This window comes from Phascolarctos cinereus, unplaced genomic scaffold (assembly GCF_003287225.1).
Source record: "Phascolarctos cinereus isolate Bilbo 61053 unplaced genomic scaffold, phaCin_HiC Scaffold_4;HRSCAF=312, whole genome shotgun sequence".
Classification (NCBI taxonomy): Eukaryota; Metazoa; Chordata; class Mammalia; order Diprotodontia; family Phascolarctidae; genus Phascolarctos; species Phascolarctos cinereus.
In genome coordinates, this window is record NW_027555847.1 from 623,452,251 (window position 1) to 623,476,798 (window position 24,548).

A 24,548-nucleotide genomic window follows, 5' to 3' on the forward strand; every position below is an offset into this window, starting at 1 on the left:
AGACCTGACACTTTTGGGATAGCTCAGTAGCTTTCTGGAAGATGATTTTTATTATTAAGCTAGAAGTTGTTGTTATTGTTGTTGTTGTTGAAATAAGACATAAGGCCTGGAAGAAAGGGCAATAGGTTCATTTACTTCTTTTGATCAATTCAACAGTGCAATTCCATAAGCATCCATTAAGAGACTATTCTGTGTCAAGCACTGTGCTAGAGAAGCATGAATGATATATAAATGAAAAATGACACAGTCTCTGTCCTCAAGGATCTTAAAATCTAATAAGGGGGATAAGACAGACAAATAAGTATGATAGAACGTAAAATGTGAAAGGGGCAAAAGAAGATGCAGGGAAAGGGCTATGAGAAATTTCAAGAGGGAGAGATTACTTTAACCTAAGGGGTCAGGCATTGTTCCATGAAGGAAGATGCATCTACGGTCTGCCTAGGAAGGAAGAAAGAAAAAGAAAGAGAAAGGACGAAGGAAGGAAGGAAAGGGGAAAAAAGAAGGAAGAAAGAAAAGAAGGGAGGGAGGGAGGAAGCAAAGAAGAGAAAGAGATGAAGGGAGGGAAGGAGAGATAAATGGAGAGAAGAGGAAATGAAGGGAGGAAAGGAAAAGAGCAGGAAGGAAAGGGGAAGAATGAGGAAGAGAGGAAGGGAGGTTCCTCAGTACATAGATATGGAGGTGGGGAGACTATATTCTAAACATTAGGCAGTGTAAACAAGGGTGCAAAGATAGGAAAGAGAAAGAATAGAAAAGGGATGATGTGTAGTCCGATATGAATGAACTTAAAATACACTAAGAAACCCTAGAAGACAACCCAGTAATATAAATCTGGACAGGCAGATTGGAACCAGATTGTGCCAGAGTCATGAATTTAAGCATTATTTGATAAGTTTCACAGACTATTAGAGCTACAGAGGAGTGGTACTGAGGGGCCACAGAAGGCTATTGAGTAGAGTGACATGATCAGAGCAACACATTAATAGTGGAGCTGAAACAGGCTATACAGTTGGTAGAATAGAATGGAAGTCAAGAAGAGGAATTAGAAGGCTGTTACAACATTCTTGGCTAGAAGCAATAAGGAACTGAGTTATAATGGCTACTGTAACAATGGGAAGGCATGGTCCAGTGGATGTGAGAGATATTGCAGAGCTAGAAATGACACAATTTCAATTTAATTCAATTCAAGGGTATTTACTGACTTTACAACTTATTGGATATGTGGGATGAGCAAATTTGCTCTAGGGGATTTAGGATTTGTGGCAATGCACTCAAGAAGGTAATCTTTGTAAGAAAAACAGGTTGGTAATACAAGGAAAGAAGTTAATAAAAGAAGAGAAGGGAAGTTGGGTATGGCTATTAAGGTGTTAATGGACTAACAAGAAGCAACAAGCAATTTACCAGAGCAGTTCTCCAGGGGAACTTCTAGAAAGATCTCACTTCTAGTTCTGGAGAGCAGGGAGAACTTGACATGACCTGCATCAAGTGTGTGATGTTTGTACTCCTGTGGTGGATAAGTGACTTCTATGTGCATTCCAAGTACAAACTGGTCTAAAGGGCTAAAGGAAAAACATCTCCACTCTCTAGATTATAGAAGAGAAGAAAGTATTCCTCAAAAAAGGAGGAAAGACTTGAAAGTGAAATGGAAAAAGAAAAAAATCTAAAGAGGCAGAAAGGGAGTCTTAACCAGTGTCCAGTGGTTGGGGAATAGAAGGATGTCATAAAGAGGAAAAAGAGAAGAAGATATAGAAGGCTTAGTGAACACTTGGATCTAAATCTCCCTGTGAGCTCTTTTAGCTTAGACTATGAGCTCTTTGAAAGTCTTTTGAATGTCTTTGAATATCTTTTGCCTTTCTATGTATCCTCAGTGCATACATTGTTGTTATGGTTATTGAGCTGTTTTTCAGTCGGTCTGACTTTACGTGACCCCATTGGGTTGTTTTTGGCAAAAATACTGGAGCGGTTTGCCATTTCTTTCTCCATCTCGTTTTACAGATGAGGAAACTGTAGCAAACAGGGTTAAGTGACTTGCCCAGGGTCACACAGCTAGTCAGAGTCTGAGGCCAAATTTGAATTCAGGAAGATGAGTCTTCCTGATTCCAAGCCCAGTGCTCTATCTATTACAACACCTAGCTGCTAGCACCTAGTAGGTGCTTAATAAATGATTGCTAACTGACTGAGACATGAGGCTCTTCTCAAAGAGAAGGGAGATGGATGCTTTGAAGATGAATGGGTGAATGAATGAATAAAAGGACATTTACTAGGTGATTACTATGTGCCAAGCACTGTGTTAAGTGTTGGAGATAATACCTAAGCAAAGACAGTCCTGGTCCTCGAGAAACTTTTATTCAAATGGGGGAGACAATGCATACAGAGGAGTGGTGGCTAGGGAAGGGTACTTTGGTCTGGGAAGAAATAGGGATAGTATGGGTCTATAGAGGAGTAGATTGACAGTTCCATCTAGTAACAATGGCAGAGTTGGTTTAATCGTGGTTCTAGGACTTGGGTGGGGTGGGGAGGAGAAGGAGAGACACCTGGCAGGCAAGGCAGTGGGTGAAGTGAAGCATGATGGGGCTTTGCTAAAATAGTGGCCTAGGAGAGGCAGTTACAGATCAGTACAGCAGGGCCTTAGGGTGGCATTTCCTCTAGGGTGTCAACATGGCACATGACATCATCTTTTATGTTCTCTACTTTTGTGCTTCACTGCCATTTTTGACTCCAGCTGTCTTTCCACTTTCCTCTGGTGACATATAGACTAGCTGCAGGAAAGAAGGCTCTCCTTAGTTATAACCCCAGTACCTTTGGGAGCATGTCTGTCCCACTAGCCCCGAGCCCTTGTCCTTCAAGGAGGGATGGTTTTGTGGATATACAGGTGTCATCAAAGGAAATATCATTTGTTGACCGTCAGAGGAAGAAGAGCTAAGTAATGGTGGTTGGAGACTCTCTGGTGAAATATATTTAGGCAGCCATTTGTTGATCTGAATATAACAATAATTGACTTCCCAATGAAGGTTAGTGGATTCATCCAAGGAGTTACCTGATCAATTTAATAAGGTCGTAGTAAGATGGATTTTTGTTTGCAACTTTGACTACATTTGTCTAGGGAGTATGTGGGCCATGTCTATTGATAATTTTATTGAGACATTAAGGGCATTTGCTGGGCACTGGTAATGAATTAATTAGCTTGGCTTTTGTGGCATAAACCTATCTATTTGTGCTGAGCACTAAGAAAAGAGAATCATTTTCAGAAACATATTTTTTTTCTTCTGTCTTTCGATGAAATCCTAAGAGAGATGAACAGAAAAGAGGGCAACAGAGTTAAGGGCAGCCGTGTGACTGTGAACCCACAGCATGTAGCTGTAAAAAGGCTGGGTATACAAATAATACTTTTCCAGAAACCACTAATGATGAAGAAAACATTGTAACTGTACGTACTCTCACACACTAAGCCTGTGAGTAGAGTTCCTGGATCCCTGACTTCTAGGAAACGAGGTTTTAGTCCCCAGTTTCAGAGAAATAACGGCATAATCTCTTGGACTGAGGCTGCAAGTCGGGAGAGAGGTACAACTTGACTGAATAAGTGAAGCTGTTGAATCTCAGACTTATGGAGGAAACTTGATTTCCTCTTGAATTCCATTGCCTTAGGAAAGTGTTAAGTTTCTCAGCAGTTCCTGGTCAGAACCAGACTCCTAAAAGAAGAGGATTTTGCATGTGGCCCTATAATTGGAAAACAATAAGGGAGCGAGTTATCATAGAAGGAAACAAAAGACCTGGAATTTTCCCACCACAACTATTCAGAGCCATGTTAAGTCTGATGGGAAGTGAATTATTTCTTGAGCAATCGTAAGTTGCATGTCCTTCTGGGGGAGGTCCTGCCTCATATGGTAGTACCATAAAGTTGTGGGCCTGTGTGCAGCTCTGTGTTAAAGGTGGGATTCATCAGAATATTAAGGGCTTGCCTCTCTAATTACATCAAGGAGGGGATACAATATACATTGTGAGACTCTGCAAAACAGGCAGATACAAGGTAGACACAAAATAAACCCAAGGTAATTTTGTGGGAAAGCACTGGCAGCTGGAGAATCAGGAAATAGTTGAGCTTTGAAGAAAAATAGAAATTCTAAGTGAAGGGGGTAAGGAAGGAACACATTACAAGGAGGCACGGGAGACATCCTGAGAAGCGAGATGGAATGTTGTCAATAAACATTTATTAAGCACCTATGTGCCAGCCATCACGCTAAGCATGGGGGACACACAAAGAGGGCCTTACAGAGCTCGCTCACAATCTAATGGAATGGTTTGTATACAGAACAGGTCAGCTGGAAGATAGAATGAGTGAAGAGATCTAATGAGTAATAAACCCGGAAAGGTAGGCTAGGATCACATTATGAGAGAATTTGAATGACAAATAGAGGAAATTGCATCATATCCTAGAGGACACAGGGAGCTGCTGGAGCTTTTTAAATTGTAGGAAGTGCATTGTCACATTTGTGCTTAGTATATTAGTCTGACAGCTGTGCAGCAGATAAATTGGAGAGGGGAGAGCCCAGAGGAAGGGGCCCAATTAGGAAGTTATTGCAAAAGAGGAGGTGAGACAAATAAGCACCTGAGCTAAGGCAGTGGCCATGAGAAGGGGCTGAATGCAGCCAGAGGTCGTGTTAGCTTGTTGGCTGCCATGCCGCATTGCATGGACCCAGATGGAGCAGGCCCTCCACTAAACGCTCCTCATTTTTTCAGCTGAGAATTCTCGGAAGCCCCACTATGTTAGAATTCATGTCTCTTTTAGCTCTTTAACAGAAGATGGGAACTGGGAAGAAATTGCTCCATGATGAGCCTTCCTCTGATATATGTATATGCTGGTCCTTTGAGACAGCCTGTCTGCTATTCAGCTTCTGTGTATATCACTTGATTACAGGGCACTTCACAGATCTCACATCCAATATCCATCTTTCCCCATAGGTCCAAAGCTGGCTCCCTAGTTACTAGATAGTGACTTCTGTTATAGTATATTTTGATACTGTGATGGTTCTCTGATATCATCAATCACTGGTATAGCTTCCAGTGAAATAGATTGCAGCCCATCCACCCTTTCATCCTGCATGACTCTTATTCATGTCTTCCACAGGGGATCCACCCTACACGGTGGGAGCCTTCTTTTAAATGTACTGATGCTGCATAGATATCAATGAAATATGTGGGCATCTCTTACTCTTTCCCTATAACTAGCCCACTTCTTTTCTTTTTTTAAATATTTTATTTTCCCCAATTACATGTAAAGGCAATTTTTAACATTTTTTTGTAAAATTTTGAATTCCAAATTTTCTCCCTCTCTTCTTCACCTCCCCCTCCCTGAGACAGTAAGCAATTTGATGCAAGTTATATATGTGTAATCATGTAAGACTTATTTCCAAATCAGTCATATATGAAAGAAGAAACAGACCAAAAGAAAAAAAAACATGAAAAAATAATGAAAGTAAAAAACAGTATGCTTTAATCTGCAGTCAGTCTCATCAAGTCTTTCTGTGGATGTGGATAGCATTTTTCATCATTGGATCATTGTATTGCTGAGAATAGCGAAGTCATTCACAGTTTATCATTGTACAATATTGCTGTTACTGTGTTCAGTGTTCTCCTGGTTCTACTCACTTCACTCAAACACTTGACACTTACTAGCTGTGTGACCCTGGGCAAGTCGCTTAACCCCAATTGCCTAAAAAAATCAAAATCAAAATTGAAAAAAAGATAAAGGAAAAGAAAAAGAAAAGTTTGGACTAGACAGATGACCTCTGAGGTGCCTTCCAACTCAGAGTCCATGGGTCTGGAACTTTATTGATTAGGGGAACCCTGAATGATGAAATTCCCCCTATAAGTACAGATCCCTACCTTCTCTACAACTTAAAATCAGAGAGCTGTCTAGAGCACTGAGATATTAAGGAATTCACCCAGGATCACACACAGTATATATCAAAAGATGGACTTGAACCCAAATCATTCTGGCTTCAAGGCCAGCCCTCTATCCGCTTATGTCTTATAGTGATAGTAGAAAGAGCATTACATTTGCCATTAGAAGAAACTTAAAAATTATCCTTAGGCAGCTAGGGAGCAAAGTGGATAGAGGGCTGGACTAGGAGTCAGGAAGGCCTGAGTTCAAATCTGATCTCAGTGTGACCCTGGCCAAGTCATTCTCTTCTTCAGTTTCCTCATCTGTAAAATGGGGATAATACTAGCACTCACTTCCCAGGGTTGTGAGGATAAAGCAAGATAATATTTGTAAAGTACTACATAAATACTAGATATTATTATCTAAATATCAGCTATAATACTTGTTGCTTTTATAATTAGCCCATAACACTATTCATTTTCACCAAGACAATGTAGGTGGCCTTGCCCTGTCCCCCTCTACTCCCAATTCCTTCCCATTCCATTTAAATCCCTGAAGAGTTTTCAGTTTTTTCCTCTATAAAAATAAGGCTTGAATATGTCTAAGTGAGAAGGATAGGGCTCTATAGGGCCGGGATGGGGATGCGTTTCTAGGGGGAGTGAGTCTCTATTCTATCCTATATTGCCAATGGGTCTGAGTTCAGCCCCTCCTGCCCCGTGTGAGTTAGTTGGCTCTCCAGGGCCTCATTATGTCTCTTGGGGCCTGACTCCACTTTGAGAGGAGAGAGGAATACACTGTTTTACTTCTCTTTGGCTCTGTGTTTGTAGCAGGACCCTGGATCCAGATTCTGTGTGTGTGTGTGTGCCACAATGCATGTATGTTTGTCTTTGTGTCTAAGACATCTCTACATATTTGACTAAATCTGTGTCCCATCCAGACCTGTTCATGCTTTGTGACCACAGCCCTGGGCACTAAATCAGGGACCACAATCTGATCATACATCTTAACTGCCATCCCCTGGTAGAGTGTAAGCTCCTTTAGGGCAAGGACTGTTTAATTTTGGTCTCTATATCCTCAGTGCCTTGCATAGTACCTGACACTTTTTTGGTTGGGTTTGAAGTGAGAGTAGGAGGGGGGGAAGGGAAAGGGATTTTATCCCTATAGGGAACTTCAGATGAAGAAATCTCTCTACCTTAATGCAGATAGCCAATTGTTCCACAACTTACCATTTGGAAAGTTTCTTGGAACACTGACTGGGAGGTTAAAGGATTTGCCTGAGGTCTCAGAGCTTGTATGTGTCAGAAGTGGGACTTGAACCGCCTCCTTGTGACTCCAAGGCTGATTCCCCACCCATTATTACTTGCTGTGCTCTCTGGCACAAAATAGACATACATACATGCACACACACGTATGTGTATGTACTTACTGAATACAATTTGCTTAAAATGTTCCTGGACCTCCCTAGAGATAGTCTTTTGGGGTTTCCTTAGGTACTTGTGTTTATGAGCAATCACTGAATAAATACCTGTTTCCTGAGTCAAGGGGGTGTGGAGAGAGACCCTGGAAGAAAAGCTGGCAGAAAGAGGACAGGGGAGCCCTGGAAAATGTGGCCAATGGAAATGCAAATGCCATGAGTCTTAAAGATTATTTTCTAGGTTGAGGGTCATGTTTGAAGGGATTTTAAAGGACAAGATGGTCACCAAGCAGATGTCATTGATATCAAGGAAAAATTGTTTTATTTTCCCTAGGGGAAACCAGAATACTTGGGCTCTACTATGGCTGCTCCCATTGTGAAGCTTGTGGACCATGAGTATGAACCACCCAGACTTTCCTACCACCCAATTTTTTGTGGCCATCTTGATGGAGGGGACCTTCTCAGTGTTTGAACTTTTGCAAGTAAGTGGTCAAATACAGGTAACTCCTCTTAGGACAACACCAAATATCAAGGTGCAGCAGGTCACTGAATGTCACACTTCACTGGAGACAGTGTCAGACAGACAAATCTCAGTGACCCACTACAATGGTATGAATCCTGGTTTTTAAACTTACTGGATATGTGATGATGCGCAAATCACTGTATCTTTTCTGAGTTTCACTTTCCTCGTCCGTAAAATGGGGACAATAATACTTTCATTCCATAACTCATGGGGTTGTTGTGAGAATAGTAACATAAATATTCATCTTTATACAAATATGTATGTATACTATAATGTACTTCAGCAGAAAAGTATTTTGCAAACATCAATGGATTATATAACACATTATGTATTAATATGTAGTGCATCTATTATTAATTAATATTCAATATGCATTTATAACACGTACACATTTATTTAGTGCATTAGTGCCTAAAAAGTACTTTCCTGAGAGTTGTTAATACATGGTAATAAAATCACACCATTCCATAAAAAATTAAAATAGAGAGTGAACCTCTGATTTCATTGGTATACAGAACTACCAGTTTCTTATACTAGTTTGGAGGTTTAATGACTTGCCCAAAATTAAACAGCCAGGATGTGTCAGGGGCAGGACCTAAATGCAAGCCTTCTTGGCTCTGAGTCAGGCTCCTATCCACTATGACATGCTGCCTATGATTTATAACACTTATCAGATGTTGCTAATTGTCTCCAGTGCTTCGGTAGGGCCAGATTCTCACTGCCATAGGCATTCTCTCCATTGGCCAGGTTCAGCCAGTCATGCCTTCTTCTCCTTTATGATTCTCATCTGTATTCTTCCATGGATTTTCCACAAAGGATCCATCTGAGCCTTCCTCTAGATCTTTTCACAATCTGTGGGTAGTAGACCAACACTCAAGCTGTCTGATAGCCCTTGGTATCACTGCAAGACTGGCCCACATTTTTTTTCTAACAATACATTTCCTTGGTGTTATCTCCTACACTTCTTTTTCTGCGTAAGTCATTGTGGGAGGTAGAGGCTGCCACTTGTCAACATCCACCATGAGTTTCTCCATTGCTATTTGGGACATCCATAACTGGGATCCCTTGGAAAATGTGAAGATCCAAAGTTTGCAATTATACAGCAACTCCAGGAGAACATTTGTGTTGAAAATATGGGTTTTATGCTAAGGAGTCTCTTGAAATTGATGAAAAGCACTGGGCAGCTTCCTAAGGAAAAGGCTACGTGGGTTGGCATAGAGGTATCAGATATGTAACCCTAACACTCCTGAGTGGCAGAACCAAATGAAAAGGTGATTGAGAAATATTTAACAAAATGAACAAATAAAAATGCAATAGAACATAAATAGTGTCAATATGTGATTTTCTAAGCCAACACATGACTGAACAAGGTTTAGTGGCCCTGTTTCTATTTGAGTTTGATTCTACTAGTGTAGTGGGTAGAATGTTCAACCTGAAGTCAAATATACATAGGCTATTAATATATGTGTACATATATATGAGCACAACATGGGTATATAGCTATATACATATATATCTATATCATACACACATATGCAACCATTTCCTGCCTCATTTGGCTTCTTAGAACATGTCATGACCATGACTCATTGACCTTGTTATGGGGGACAATCTCCTACTAACCTATTTGAAAGGTTTGATTACATGACTTAGAAAAAATTCTTCTTAGCCAAAGACCCCTAGACACCAGGGACCCTATCTTCATATGAGATCTCAATGTCCAGTGTCTTTGTGATTATTCAATAGAATTAGCTTCGAATTATTTATTACAAGATATGGACTTGGGGCAGCTAGGTGGCACAGTAGATAGAGCAACGGCCCTGGATTCAGGAGGACCTGAGTTCAAATACGGCCTCAGACACATAACACTTACTAGCTGTGTGACCCTGGGCAAGTCACTTAACCCCATTGCCTAGCCAAAAAAAAAAAAAAACACCTGATGCAGACTATAAAAATTTACAGATAAATTATCCAGTAGCTGTAAAACTTGCTTTGTGGTGTAGTGGAATGAGTACTATACTTGTAGGAAGGAAGGAAGGAAGCATTTTTAAGCACCTACTATTTTCCAGCCACTGTGCTAAGCACTATACATACACATATACATACATATATATAAATACACACATACACACATGTAGATATATATACATACACACACACACACACACACACACACATATATAAATATATATGAAATCTCATTTGTCCTAAAAACAATCCTGGGAGGTAGGTGCTATTATGATCCCTATTTTATAGTTAGGGAAGCTAAGGCAGAGAAAAGTTAAGTGACTTGCTCAGCGTCTTAGAGCTAGCACCTCCTCGTGATGTCATTGATCCTCATTGAGAATAAAGGATAAACAACAACAAAAACAACAACAGCTCGTAATGACCAATGACCAGAAACTGGAAAGATTGAAGGCAAGAGGGAAAGCAGACAGCAGAAGATGAGATGGGTAGATAGTGTCATGTAAATAACAAACATGAACTTGGTCAGGCTTCACGAGATAGTGGCGGATAGAAGGGACTGCATCCACGGGGTCATGAAGAATGGGACACAACTGAACACTGAATGACAACAACAACAACATATGCCAGGCACCGTGCTAAGTGCATTACAAATATTATCTCATTTGATCCTCAAACAATCCTGGGATATACATGCTATTATGATCCCTATTTCATAGTTGAGGAAATTGAGGCAGACAGATGTTAAGCCCGGGGTCACACAGCTAGTAAGTATGAGATTGGATAAGAACTGAAGTCTTCTTGACTCTAAGCCTAGAATTCTATCTATTGTCACTTGAAATTGCAACACCAATTGTTGGGTGATAGTATAAGAATATAAGAATTGCTACAACGGGCCAGGCCCATGCTCCATCTAGCCAAGGATTCTGTCTTTCCTGGTAGCATCAGTGAGCATGGTTGTTTTCGATGATATCAATATCAAAAGGATAGGGACTTACTTTCCAAAGAGCTCTGACATCCTTTAGTGACCCATTGTGGACTTCTCTTTCATGCATTTTGCCTTTATTGAACATATTTATAAGAGGAAAAGTAAATTTAGCGTTATGTCAGTATTTAGGGAAAACCCCTGGTTAGGAAGAGGAATTAGGGTGGTCCATAGTAGAAATAGAGGACTTATCCTTCAAAATGGGTTGGGAAGTCCAATAACTTCAGGGCTGAGACCCAGTGGGTTGAGATAAATGGGTGAATCACTTACTATTTAAAGCAAATCCATGGGGATACAGTAAAGATCAGAGTATCAAGATAATAATGATAATAATAATAATAGCTAACATTTATAAAGCACTTTAAGGTTTGCAAATCATTTTACAAATATCACATTTTATCCTCACAACAATCCAAGGAGGTAGGGGTCATTATTATTTCCATTTTACAGATGAGGAAACTGAGGCAGACACAAGCTAAATGACTTACCCAGGGTCACTTAAGCTAGTAAGGGTCTGAAGCATGATTTGACCCCAAGTCTTCCTGACTCTACGTCCAGAGTTCTACTTACTGTACCACTTAACTGCCTACTCACTAGGAAGGTTGAATACTTAATCTTAACTCAAGCCACTTCCCAGAATCTTAAATCTTTATACTCCAGAGGTCTGCACCAGATTGCCACAGGTACCTTATCTGGTCCCAGGCAGGTTAGCCTGCTTTCTGCTAAGTCAGGCACTCCCGCTGAGGCAAAGACCCATGCATCCGTCACGTGAAGTCAGAATGACCCCATTTCAGCTCCCTTTAAGCTAGGCCAAGTATACTGAGGTTTAGTGAAAGAACCTATGCTTACTTACCATTACCTTTCATGTTTTTATAGCCTGATATCTTTACCCCTCTTAACTTTTGCTGGCTCTTATTATAATGCTTCAAGGATCTGTGGTTTTGACAGAATGGATCCCCTCCCCTCCCCCCAACCTCACCCTCCACCAACATAGGTCCCAGCATCTCCACTCAGTCTTCCTAAGTTGTGGCCAAAATCACCCATCGAGACTTGATGATGAATCTGTTTACACTTGGCTCTTCTGGTCTTTGGGCACCTAGGTGATGCAGTGGATAAAGTGCTGGGCCTGGAGTCAGGAAGACCTGAGTTCAAATCCGGCCTCAAACACTTAAAAGCTGTGTGACTCTGGGCAAGTCACTTAACCCTGTTTGCCTCAGTTTTCTCATCTGTAAAATAAGCTGAAGAAGGAAATGGCAAACTACTACAGTATCTTTGCCAAGAAAACCTCAAATGGGGTCACGAAGAGTCAGACACAACTGAAACAACTCAGAAACAAGAAGGCAGAGAATCAGCAGGGAGAAAATGAGATGAAAGAATTCCCCCCTGTGTAAGGCAAGCTATCCAAAAGCTGGGGAGGCTCATCATTAGATGAATATATTAAGTAACAACATTTCGCTTACACGTTATTACCCTTCAAACACTACTTTCTTTAAAACACTAAGACATTCAGTTTTGGTGATGGTGTCATTTCTGTTTCTAAAAACAGCATAACTATGATGTATTTGAATTCAAGCCATCATTGCATCAGCACTCTTGAAAATTAATTTCTTCAAGTGGCCCCTTTCGTTAAAAATATGTCTCTCATGACAGCTATTTTCTTTTGTTTTCATTTGTGGTGTTTGAAAGTCTAAAGGCATAATTCAAATACTAGCATTGCTTTTTATAGGCTAAATAGCAAGATTCATTTTGCTACTGTAAGTTTCTTAAAGACGTTGCTGTTGTTTCAGTCTTTGGGACCCTGTTTGGGGTTTTCTTGGCAAAGATACTGGAGTGGTTCACCATTTCCTTCTCCAGCTCATTTTACAGATGAGGAAGTGAGGCAAACAAGGTTAAGTGACTTGCCCAGGGTACCCCAGCTAGTGTCTGAGGCCAATGTGAACTCAGGTCTTCCTGACTCCAGACCTGGCACTGTGTCCATTGCACCACCCAGCTGCCTCATGTCTTAAAGGCATAAATCCAAAGATACAAGGGAATTTTCTCGCTCTTCTCCTTGAAAGAAAACATGGACCATCCTCTAGAATGAGAGGGAGCTGCACTGCCTGGACCGGGCCCTCACAACGGCCTGTGATGTCAATAACTTCTCTGTCAATAACTTCAAATCTAAGATACTTATTAAGTGGCTAAAATTTGCAGAGCCCTGTCACACATTTAAAGGTGAATAAGACATAGTCTTTGCTTTTGGGAAGTTTTTTAATCTAATAAGGGAGATAAGAGCAAAGAAGCATAGAGTTACACATGGAAGGATCCACAAAGGCCATTGAATCCCCTCATTTTCTAGGTGAAGTATTAAGGCCCATAGAAGTTAGGTGACTTTCCCAAGGTCAGACAGGTAGAAAGCATTAGAACTCCTGTTCCAACCCTGGTGCTCTAACTCTAAATCCAGTGCTCTTTCCACCGTACTATAGTGGCTCCATTTCAATCCAAGTCAGTAAACATTTATTAAGCACCTGCTATGTACCAAGTACTGTGCTAAGCACTAGGGACAAATAAAAGCCAAAAAAAAATGCTAGTCCCTGCTCTCCAAGGCTATCACAGTCTAATGACATCACCAGATTGTCCTCTTTGTCATTCTCATGCTATCATTTACATTCAATCTCTACTGCCTCATTCTCAACTGCCTACAAACAAGCCCATGCCATCTTATCTTGAAAACCTCTCACTTGATCCTTCCATCACTGCTAACTTTTCTGCCCTTCGAAGCTAAACTTCTTGAAATACCTGCCTTCACTTTCTCTCTTCTCACTTTCTTCTTAACTCCTTACAATCCAGCTTCCAACGTTGTCACTCCACCAGAGCTGCTCTCTCCAAAGTTACTAATGATCTTAGTCTTTTCTTTATTCTCATTCTCCTTGACCTCTCTGAAGCCTTTGACACTATTGATCCCTCTCTCCTCCTTGATATTCTCTTCTCTCTAGGTTTTCAGGACTCCACTATCTCCTGGTTTTCCTCCTAGCCATTTGACCACTCCTTCTCTGTTTCCTTTGCTAGATTCTCTTCCAGATCACACCCTCTCTAACTGTAGGTGTCCCTCTGGATTCTGTCCTGGGCCTTCTTCTCTTCTCTCTCTATTACTTGGTGATCTCATCAGTTTCCATGGATTTAATTACCATCTCTATGCTGTTGATTCTCAAATCTACCTATCCTGCCCAAATATCTCTGCTGACCTCCAATCTTGCATGTCCAACTGCTTTTCAGAACTCTTGAACTGGATGTCCAGTAGATATCTTAAAGTCAACACATCCAGGACAGAACTCATTATCTTTTCCCCTGTCTAGAGGACCACATGTGGTCTTGAGGCCTCAGGTTCCCCACCCCTGCTGCCTAAACCCTTCCTCTCTCCTACCTTCCCTATCCACCCAGTCCCCAGTCTCACAATCTAGGAATTATCCCAGATTGTTCACTATCTCTCACCCTCATGTCCAAGCTGTTGCCAAGACCTGCTGATTTTACCTTTGTAACATCTTTAACCGCCACATTGCCGCCACTATAGTGCAGGCCCCCATTATGGTATTATTGCAATACCCTGCTGATGAGTCTACCTGCCTCAAGTCTCTCCCCATTCCCATCTATCCTCCGTTCATCCACTAAAGTGATTCTCTTAAAGCTCAGGTATGACCATGTCACTCCCCTACTCAGCAAACTCTAGTGGCTCCCTATTGCCTCGAGGAGCTCTGTTTGGCATTCAAAGCCTTTTATAACCTGGCTCCCTCCTACATTTTCAGTCTTCTTATGACTTGTTCCCCACAACATACTCTTTGGTCCACTGGCTTCCTGGCTATTCCAAGAACAAGGCACTCCATCTCTTGGCTCTGGGTATTTTCTCTAGCTGACCCCCATGCCAGGAATACTCTCAATATTTGTTCCACCTGCTGACCTTCCTAGCTTCCCTTAAGTCCCACTAAATGTCCTTTTTTACTAGAAGCTCCCTCAACCCCTCTTAATTATAGTGCCTTCCCTCTGTTAAATACTTGCTATTTGTCCTATGTATAGGTTGTTTTGTGTGTATTTGTTTGCATGTCTCCCCCCCCCCACATTAGGCTATAAGCTCCTTGAAGTTAGGGACTGTCTTTTGCCTCTTTTTGTATTCCCAGCAGATAGCACAGTACTTGGCACATAGAAGATGCTTAATAAATGTTAACTGATCGAAAAAAACTAAAATACAACTTAAACTGTGGTAAGTGTATGAGATAGATATAAACAAAATGGTGTGTGAGGTCAGAGAAAGTAAAGATCATTTCTTATTTGGGGGGAGTGTGAGTACAGCATGAGTAAAGTAGGGATCACAACTCCTTCAGTAAAAAGAGAATGACATTTAGAGGCAAATGTCCTACATGGGGGCTACTTCTGGCTGCAGCCTGGGGTAAATAACTCAACCTCTGTTTTCTTATTTGTACACTCAATTCAAGCCCAAGGCAGTGTGCTTGGCTCATACAAATGAAGCCTTCCCTACTCTCTAGGAGTTTATGTTCTGTTGAAGAGAGGCAAGGAGACGTATCATAATCACCATCATTATCATAGCGTGTGTTTGTTGTTGTTGTTCAGTTGTACCTGATTCTTTATGACCTAATTTGAGGTTTTATTGGCAGAGATATGAAGTGGTTTGCCATTTCCTTCTCCAGCTCATTGTATAGATGTGGAAATAGAGGCAAACAGGGTTAAGTGACTTGCCTAGGGTCACACAACTAGGAAGTATCTGAGGCCAGATTTGAACTCAGAAAGATAAGTCTTCCTGACTGAAGGCCTGACACTCTAATTACTGTGCTACCTAACTACCCATCTGATGTTTATGCAGTGCTTTAAAGTTTATAAAGTACTTTACCTACATTATCTCATTTATCCCAGTAAACCAGTGAGGCAGAAATGATAAGTATTATGTTTCCCATTTTATAGATGTCAAAACTGAGGCATGTACATATCCAAATGAATACAAGCTAATTTGAAGAGAGAGGACAATAGCAACTGTGAGGTTCAAGAAAGGCTTTGAGTAGGAAGGAGAATCTTAGCTATGCTTTGCTTTACAATTTCTTGATTTCTCATAAAGTCATTAGATTCTACTTACTCTATCCTAATTTTTAAGGAACTATTTTCTTCAGTGAGCTTTTGGATTTCCTTTTCCATTTGGCCAATTCTGCTTAGTAAGGCATTCTTCTCCTCAATGGCTTTTTGGACCTCTTTTGTCATTTGAGTTAGTCTATTTTTTTAAGGGGTTATTTTCTTCAGTATTTTTTTGGGTTTCCTTTAGTTAGCTGTTGACTTGTTTTTCATTATTTTCTTGTATCACTCTCATTTCTTTTCCCACTTTTTCCTCTACTTCTCTTACTTGCTTCTCAAAATCCTTTTTGACTCTTCCATGGCCTGGGACTGATTTTTATTTTTCTTGGAGGCTTTGGATGTAGGAGCTTTGACTTTGTTGTCTTCTTCTGGTTGTATGTTTTGATCTTCTTTGTCACCAAAGTAAGATAATATAGTCTGACTCTTTTTGCACTGCTTGCTCATGATCCCAGCCAATTACTTGAGTTTTAAACTCTTTGTTAAGATAGGGGTCTACTTCCAGTGTGGAGAATGTATTGTCCCAAGCTTCAGGGGTTTTGTACAGCTGTTTTCAGAGATGCTTCTAGGGACCTGTAAGTTTTTAGTTCTTCCAAGGTGCTGTGATCAAGGGCAAGGTGTTTATTCCTTTCCTGGTTTGTGTTCTGGTCTGTGAGTGAATTCAGTCAAAGGGCCACACTTGAGGACCTAGAGGGCTGCACATGTCATCTAGGACACAGATTCCCCACCCCTGGATTAGATCATATCCTAGAACCATATAATGTTAGATATGGAACCTTAGAACTCCCTGAGCCCATCTCTCTTATTTTATAAATAGGGAAATGGAGAAAACAGAAAGAAAAAGTCACTTGCTCAAGGTCACACAGAACCTGAACCCAGGACTTCTAATTCCAAATGGTTTACTTGGCTCTAGAGAACTTTATTCTGTTTTGCATGACCCAGGTCTATAATTGTGTCATGGTAGGGAACATCCAGTATGGAAACTCCTTACACAAGTATAGATCCAGTTAGCCTGTAACTTATAGTCTTAAAGCATTGCCTTGGCCACTGAGATACTAAGTGTAAGATAACTAGTAGGTATGAAAGGTAGGATTTGATGCTAGGTGTTCCTGATTCTAAGGCTAGAACACTGTAGACTATACTACATTGCTGACCCAGAAGGCATAATTAGAACCAATTTATAGAAGCTTCAGTAAGGTAGATTTTAACCAAATTTAAGAAGTAATTTCCTATAGATTAAAATCATCCAGAGTGTAGAGTTCCTAAGTTACCTTCAGAGTTATTGAATTTCCCATCACTGTAGGGTCTTCAAGGGGGAATGTTGTAGTTTTTGGATTCCACGGCTAGGGTTTCTTCCAATATTATCCTAAAATGTGATTCTAGGATCTATGTATCAGCCCACACTATTCCTCGTTAAATGTTCAAATAAAAGCATTCCCCTTGAAGGTTGCTGTGACTACAAAAAAGTTGTTGGATCATCTGTGCATTCCATTTCTCTATGCCTGATCTTACTTACCTCATTTCCATAAGAAACATTACAGTACAGTATCATTTCAAAATGCATGCTGCATTGTGGGTGTCTTAGTGTGGGTATTAGATGAGATTGGATTAGATAAAGCATTTATTAAAGATTTACTATGTGAAAGGCACTATGTCCAACTCTGAGAACACACACACACACATGTATATGTATATGTGTATATGTGTATATGTGTGTGTGTGTATACATGCATACAAGAAAAGGTCAGGAGTTTATATTCTAATTTTTGTTGTTCAGATATTTTTCAGTCATGTCTGACTTTTTGTGACCCCATTTGAGATTTCTTGGCAAAGATACTGAAGTGGTTTGATATTTCCTTCTCCAACTCATTTTACAGATGAGGAAACCGAGACAAACAGGATTAAGTGACTTACCTAGGGTCACACAGCTAGTAAGTTTTTGAGACTGGATTTGAATTCATGACTCCAGGCCCAGCGCTCTATCCACTGCACTGGAGGAGAAAGTGAGGCTGGTGATGGCACAGCCCTCCCTCACTTAAATGCAATTAACTTGCAGGTCATGGCATCACCTCCCTGATGTCATGGACAAACAACAATAACAACCATTGTACCACCTAGCTACCCTTTACATTCTAAAAGGGGAAGACAATATATTAAAAATGGGCTAAAGTGGGTGGTGGGCTGGGTCGGGACCATCAAAAACTGAGCCAAGCTAGAGGTGAGCATAACTATCTGAAGGTTCTTCCTCAAATGGAACTCAACAACTGAATGGAAAGTTTACAGGAATGGAGGTGTCTCCACCATGAGAAGGCTGCTGGGGTGAAGGTAGAAAGGTAGTCTAGAATCAGGAAGGAGCTGAACCAGGTTAGAGGTTTAAATGGAATTCAGATGGAGTGGGGAATAGATCTGGATTTTCTCCTGGGGGTTGTCACTAAGCTCCGTGTAACTAGATGGGGAAAACCTAGGGCTGATCTTTTGAGTGTTGGCCCATACTGATGGTATTTTGGCCCATCTGGCACTTGAACCAACCCCATCTGCTTATCTAAAATTCTCACTGCAGCAGCTGCTATGGTCTTTTCAGTACACCATCCTATTTGATAATCCAGATGCCGATATTATCCCATTGCAAAAAGTAGCTGCATGTTGGCCTGGAGCAAATCCATTAATTAATTCAATCTGTAAAGCTCTTTGGTATCCCTCCTGGTTTGAATTGCCCTGGAAATAACTGATTGGCTGTGATTTGCAGGGCTTCTTTCAGGAATTCATCTAGGGCGTTTTCCTATCCAGAGCATTTCATTGGCCAAACTCATCAAGTAGCCCCAGGAAGAGGAAACATATGGTGCTCTGTTTTCAAGATAAAGCTAGAAATTGTAGCAGGGTTGCGTCTGTGCTGTGGCTTTACTCTCTGCAGGGAGAGCTGATTATTGGCTTTGTAGATTATGTACAATTTTGGACACTGAATTGCTTAGCTCTTTGCCACAATGTCAGAGATTCATCATCGTTCTTGCTGAGCTCCCGTATACAGCCCAATCCATTTGGAAGCTTCATTATCCTGAGCTTGCTTTGCATTCCTGGTGTCTGACCCACTCAGAAAGATTCCTTTTTTCCTGTGACTGTTTCGGTAATAAGCTCAACCCCACCTGCTTCTGCTAAAACACCAGCTGTGTGGGAAGCCGAAATGACAGGAAATCGTTTCCCTGGCTTGAGGCTGAAATAGATTTTCTAGCGCACTTTTTTTGTTTTTCTTTTTTGTTTTCTTTTCCTGGTTCACTGTGTCATTCAGTCAAAAAAGATTTATCAGGCACTTTCTGGGTGCAGAGCATTACCTCAAGTGCTAGAGGGGAAAGAATGAATTTAAACATAACTGTCACTGAGTTTAGCATCAAGGTAAGTAAAGCAACCATTGACGAATGCAGCTGCATACTCAATTCAAAAACATTTATTCAGAGTCTGTTTTTGATTGTTTCCAATTTATCCTGCATATATCATATTTATACACAGTTGTTTGCATATTGCTTCCCCTATTACACTCTGAGTCTTTTGAGAGCAGAGATTGTCTTTTACCTTTCTTTGTATCCCTAGTCCTTAGCATAGTACCTGTAAGTGCTTAATAAATGTTTATTGACCAGCCGAGTGCTCCCACAAATCAAATTCCTCCCAGGCACAAACCCATTCCTACTTTTTTTTTGGCAAGGCAATTGGGGTTAAAGTGCCTTGCCCAGGGTCACACAGCTAGTAAGTGTCAAGTGTCTGGTCTGGGACCAAATTTGAACTCAGGTCCTCCTGACTCCAGGGCCGGCGCTCTATCCACTGTGCCACCTAGTGGCTTCCCCCCATTACTACTTTTTACAGATACTTGTATTTAGTAAAGACATCTCTCAAAATATGTGATGTTTAAAAAGTTTTGAGAGACATGATGATACGTGATAATCATTTTATTAATAATGCTAGCATCTTTATTAATAAAAAGGACAGTCATTTGGCCATCTCTCTCAGACCAAAGACTCCTCATGATGTTTATATACTCTTGGAAGAGTAGGTATTCCTGAGGGTAGCAATCAACTCTGGCTAGCAATTAATGAGAAAATGAATATTACAGTGAGAGGCTGGCTATATTACAATGAGGATCCTTGGGTACATGACTTGAATCCATACCCAAATCTGGAACTTATCAATTTCCATATCACCTGTCTGACAAAAGGAAGAATCGACATTTTCCCTGAGTAAAGAAAATGAATAGGAATGCACCCATGCGACTGAATTTGGAATTTCTTTTATTGTCTTTGATTAGATCTCAGCTATTTTGGCTAGGTAATTTTTTAGAAAGATTTTGCACGCTGGTTGATTTCTGGATAAGGAAGTAGAAAAGGGGAAAAACGGTTCAGATTCAATAATTAGTTGTTAATACAAGAGAGAAATAATCATTTCTCACAAATGGGAACTGCACTTAGAAGAATAAGTAATCCTCATTGTCATCATGACAACAATAATAATACTGGTTTGACCCATTGCTTAGCCTCACTTCCACAAGTAATAGTTTATACATTGGTGGTACTTTGAACTAAGAGGAGGCTAATGAACAGAGGCCACCTGGGATAGCCCAGAAGACAGGAAAGTGACCAGATTGAGAACAGAGCTGATCAAGGAAGCCCTTTTTGAGTGGATGAGTTTTGAAGCAGGTCTGAAAGATGGACTGTTAGATTAATGAAGGGAGATGGGGGCATTACATTGGATATGTATGGCCCTTTCCAAGAAATTTGGGTGAAAGACAATGACACCTCCACTGTTGTATATGTGTGCAAAACTGTAAAGATGAGCTTTGTACACCCCAAAGATTTATGTTTAAGATATTTCATTTTTATTTCTCTAGAAAAAATGCATGGTGTAGTGGCTAAATAGCTGGTCTTATTGTATGACCCTGGGCAAGTCATTTCACTTCTCTTAACCTCAGTTTCTTCATGAAACATTAGAATAACCATATCTGCAGTACTTCCTTTACAGGGTTCTTGTGAAGCTGAAACAAGACAATGTGTGGAAAGCACCTGGTAGACCATAAAACACTATAGAAACAAATTAATTATTGTTTAGCCATCATCATGAATACTATAATATAATTAGACATTTCTATGAGCATCTGACACAGTCATATTAGATATTTCTCCATGTAAAAGGTGAGGGAGGGGAATAGGTAATTTTTTTTATTGAAATCTTTAGTTTTTATATCACCTTCATCTCTAAATATACCCTTTCCTCCCACAATCCTACCCAGGAAGCCTTCCCTTGTGACAATGAAATAGAAAAAAAGCAGTTTACTAAAAGTAGCCGAGACATTAACCGAGTCTGACAAGATAAGCAACATTCCACGCTGATAGTCTCCTTTTCTTTTATTAAAGGAGGGAAGAAGGTGCTTTTTTTCGTGTCTTCCTTGAGGACAGAATTGTTCATTATAAGTACACTATAATTATAGATTTATTTTTTTTGGTTGTTCTTCACATTTGTATTACTATAGTCATGTATCTTGTGTATGTTATGTATATTGAATTAAAATGTCTTCTATGTTTCTCTGTGAGGTTCATATTAATCCATTCTTATAAGTCAGTGATATTCCATTACATTCATGTACTGCAATTTATTTAGCCATTCCGTGGGTGATGGGTACCTGGGATCAACTTTGTTTCCAGTAATTAGCTGCTACAAGTACAGCTAGGAATTTTTGTTTTATCTGTTATCTTTCTATTTTTGACCTCTCTTGTACATGAGCTTAGTAGTGGGATATCTGGGTCAAAAGACATGGATATTTAAGCCACTTTTTTCAGCATTTTTCCAAATTGCAGAAATAAGCATTTCTTTTTTAAATAAGGTTTTATTTTTTTATACAACCTTAGTTTCCTTCACTATCCTTTCCCCTTCCATAACACCCATATAACAAATTATATTTTTAAATTAAAAAAGGAAGAATAAATCAGCATAACCAGTAAATACATCAAAAAAAATCTGAAAATATGTGAAATGTACACTTGTGGACTTCCCACCTCTTCAAAGTGATGTTGTGGGAATGTCTTCTCACATTTCTTCTTTGCTAATTAGCACGATTCACTTCTACTTTGTATGAGTGTGTGTGTGGGGGGAGGGTTGTTCATTCTATTTACATCATAGTTACTATGAATATTATTTTCCTGACTAATAGTCTCTTTATTTTACATCAGTTCATGTAAATATTCCTATGCTCCTCTGTATTTATCACATTCTTCATTTCTTACAGCACAATATCACATTCTCCAATTGATGGACATCTACTTTGTTTCCATTTCTTTACTATTTTTGCTATCATAGAAAGTGTTACTAGGTTTGATACATGCAAACACACAACTCCACCAACAATGCACCAGTGTGCTTATCTTTCCACAACCCCTGCAAAGTTGACTATTCCCATTTGTTGTTGTTTCCGCCAATTTATAAGGTGTGAGGTAAAACCTCAGGGTTGTTTTGATTTGAATTCCTTTTATCATTAGGGTTTCTTTCATATAGCTACTAGGTTGCAATTCTTCTTTTGAGAACTGTCCATATTATTTGACTATCTATCAGACATGTCTTTTGATTAAATAGAAATAGATATAGTTAATGTCTGTTAATTGTTTATATAGCTTGTATACCAAACTCCCATCAGAAAAATTTAATATGAAGATAGAAGTAGTCATTTCTAAAGTATGACCATGGCATTTGTTCTGAACTATTCCTACTTTTTATTTTTAAGCAAATTGGGGTTAAGTGACCTGCCCAGGGTCACACAGCTAGTAAGTGTCAAGTGTTTGGTCTAAGGCTAGATTTGAACTCAGGTCTTCCTGACTTCAGGGCTGGTACTCTACCCACTGTGCCACCTAGCTGCCCCAACTACTCCTACATTTAAAGTGAATAAAGCACAGGACTTGGAGTCAGGAAGACCTGAGTTTGAAGCCTGCCTCAAATACCTACTACTTACGTTACCTAGGGTAAGCCACTTACCTTCTGTTTTCCTCAGTTTCCCATCTGTAAAATGAGGATGTAATAATAGCACCTGCCTCCCAGGGTTGTTGTGAAGATCAAATGGGATAAAAATTGTAAAGTGTTTAGCACAGTGCCTGGCACATAGCCGGTGCTATATAAATCTTAACTACTAATATTTTATATTTATGTAGTACTTCAAAGTTTGCAAGGCATTTTACATGAAGTTCAAAGGAAATAAAGTTCAACACCGTCAAGAAGTATCTTGTTCTCCATTCTCCCGAATCCTCTTGGTTTTCTTGTCCCTTGCTAATGAGCATTTGCTTTGTTTGTTAGGTTCCTTCCTCAGGCCCACAAGATCTTCCTCCCGTTGACCCACCCGATGTCGCCCAGATCTATCCAGTGCCTGCCAATATTCGTCCTGTGCTGAGTACATACAGAGTAGAGGTAAGGCTTAGAAAAAATTTTGGAATTTTCCATCGGATTCAAAGGCATTAAAATCTCCCTAAGTGGGCAGTGTATCATTTGAACATTAGCCATAAATTTGGAATTTGGGTGATTTCATCAATTCAAGGAACTCTCTTTGAGGATATTCCTCCCTACCTCCACCTCCACTAATGCAGATCAGCACTTGCTCTGCAGATAATAGTCTTACAGAGTTTCCTGGGACACTGAGAATTTAAGGGACTTGCCTGGGAACACAAAGTCAGTATGTGTCACAGGCAGGACTTGAACCCATCTCCTCTTGGCACTGAGGCAATCTCACCATCTTGTGATGCCTCTAAGTACACAAATATAGATTTTTGTCATTTGTTGTTGTTGACATCACTTTTCCTGTGCTTGAGGAAACACAATTTTGAAGCTATCGAGGTATGATTAGTTTTCAAAGTACCTGAAGAAAGAAAATATATTAAAGACTTTGTCATTACCAAAAAACAAACAAAAAAACAAGGAAATATAACCACCGACCCATATGATTATGTAACCCATTTATATAAAGTTTTGTAAGAACTTCTTACCCAAGTATCCAAAGTATCTTGGATAAGAGAAATTAATAGAGAATGGACAAGCTTTTACAAATGATTTACAGCATCAAACCAAAGAATTGAAGAATCTGAGAGCTTGGAAAGGACTTTGGTGTCCAACCCATGTAGTCTAAACCATCTATCAAAGGAATGAACTCCAGCATCTTTGCCAAGAAAACCCCAAATGGGGTCACAAAGAGTTGGAAACGACTGAACAAAAACACTTCTTTAGGAGAATTTATTTTTTTTTCTTGACAGTTGAAATTCTGCTTCTGCTATATATGACCTAGGCGACCTTGTGAAAATACCTTAACCTCTCGGCCTCAGTTTCTTCATCTGAAAAATGAGAGGATTGGACTAAGATGACCTCTGAGGGTCTCTTCTAGCTCTAGAATTATGATCATATGGTCCTTTGGACAGGATGCCCCCCCATAAGGTTGAAAGCTATGGCATGTGGGTCAAATGTGGACTGTAGTTCCTGGGCCATACAAAAACAGACTGTAATGCGCGATTTGGTCCATGGGCCATAGTTTACTAACCTCTGATGAGCTGCTCGGTGCAGTAGCTAGGCCACGGCAGATATAGTCATAAAGATCTATGTTCAAATTCACTAACTAGCTAGATGAACCTGGGCAAGTGACTTAACCTCTCTGGGTCTCAGTTTCTTC

The 24,548-nt window shown here is 40.1% G+C and overlaps 1 protein-coding gene across 1 annotated transcript in view; it reads left to right on the forward strand.

The window, feature by feature from the left end:
- Nucleotides 1-24,548, forward strand: part of FER1L6 (fer-1 like family member 6) — a 198,648-nt gene that overhangs the window by 99,676 nt on the left and 74,424 nt on the right. The window contains 3 exon segments of the mRNA XM_078151798.1: nt 7,627-7,754; nt 7,756-7,774; nt 23,192-23,302. Coding sequence (XP_078007924.1) covers nt 7,627-7,754; nt 7,756-7,774; nt 23,192-23,302 — 258 coding nt within the window.